The sequence below is a fragment of the Propithecus coquereli genome, unplaced genomic scaffold (genome assembly GCF_000956105.1).
Source record: "Propithecus coquereli isolate 6110/MARCELLA unplaced genomic scaffold, Pcoq_1.0 Scaffold246, whole genome shotgun sequence".
Lineage (NCBI taxonomy): Eukaryota > Metazoa > Chordata > Mammalia > Primates > Indriidae > Propithecus > Propithecus coquereli.
Window position 1 is genome coordinate 2,649,339 of NW_012148019.1, and position 811 is coordinate 2,650,149.

General features: G+C 40.1%; 1 protein-coding gene across 1 annotated transcript in view; it reads left to right on the top strand.

Moving 5' to 3' along the window:
- CEP350 (centrosomal protein 350kDa) overlaps nt 1–811 on the top strand; it is a 175,594-nt gene that overhangs the window by 64,144 nt on the left and 110,639 nt on the right. The window contains exon 13 of the mRNA XM_012646529.1: nt 113–263. Within this exon, the coding sequence (XP_012501983.1) occupies nt 113–263 (151 nt within the window). The remainder of the gene's footprint in view (nt 1–112; nt 264–811) is intronic.

Consider the following 811-nt stretch of genomic DNA (forward strand, 5'->3'; position numbering starts at 1 on the left):
TCAAGCAATCCTCCCACCTCGGCCTCCCAGAGTGCTAGGATTAGAGGTGTGAGTCATCACGCCTGGCCTTGTTTTTTGTTTTTAACCATGCTTCAATTATTACTTTGGACAGGGTTTGAAGACCAGTTGGACAGAGGAATATCAGCATCACGGCCTTTGAATGCCACCACAACCCCTCTAAGCAGTGTTTCCTATGAAGATGATTTTGTCTCCTCTCCAGGGAGTGGGACTTTGACAGAAAAAAAATCAACTCTTGAACCTCAGTAAGAATATGTTGGCAATATAGAATAAAGTCTGAAGAGTGAGAAAAATGTACAAATGAGAACTGTGAATATTATTCAAATTTTGCTTGTTTAAAGATCCATGTAGAGGCTGCATGGCATAGTGGTTATTAAGAGCATGGGCTCTGGATCTAGACTGCCTGGTTAAGCCCTGGCTCTTCTTCCTGATTGTTAGTTGTTTGTGTTTGTGCATATTAATTAACCTCCCTATGCCTCCGTTTCCTTCTCTATAACATGGGGAAAACAATGGTACCTGCCTGCCTCCTGAAGTTGTTCTGAGTAGTCAGTGAAATAAAAATTACTTAGAACAGGGTCAGGCACATAGTAAGCAGAGTATAGGTTGTTAAATCAATCTGCGAATCCCCAGTGGAGGATAGTACTGGGAACCTATTCCAGGGTACACTAACATAAAAAGTGTAAGAAGTGGTTTTCTGTGATGGAATTGAAATTCAGACAGATACTTGATTCCATGGTCCCAAATAATAAGTACTTTTTTATAATCAAGAAAACGTCTAAAATTTTTCAAAGCT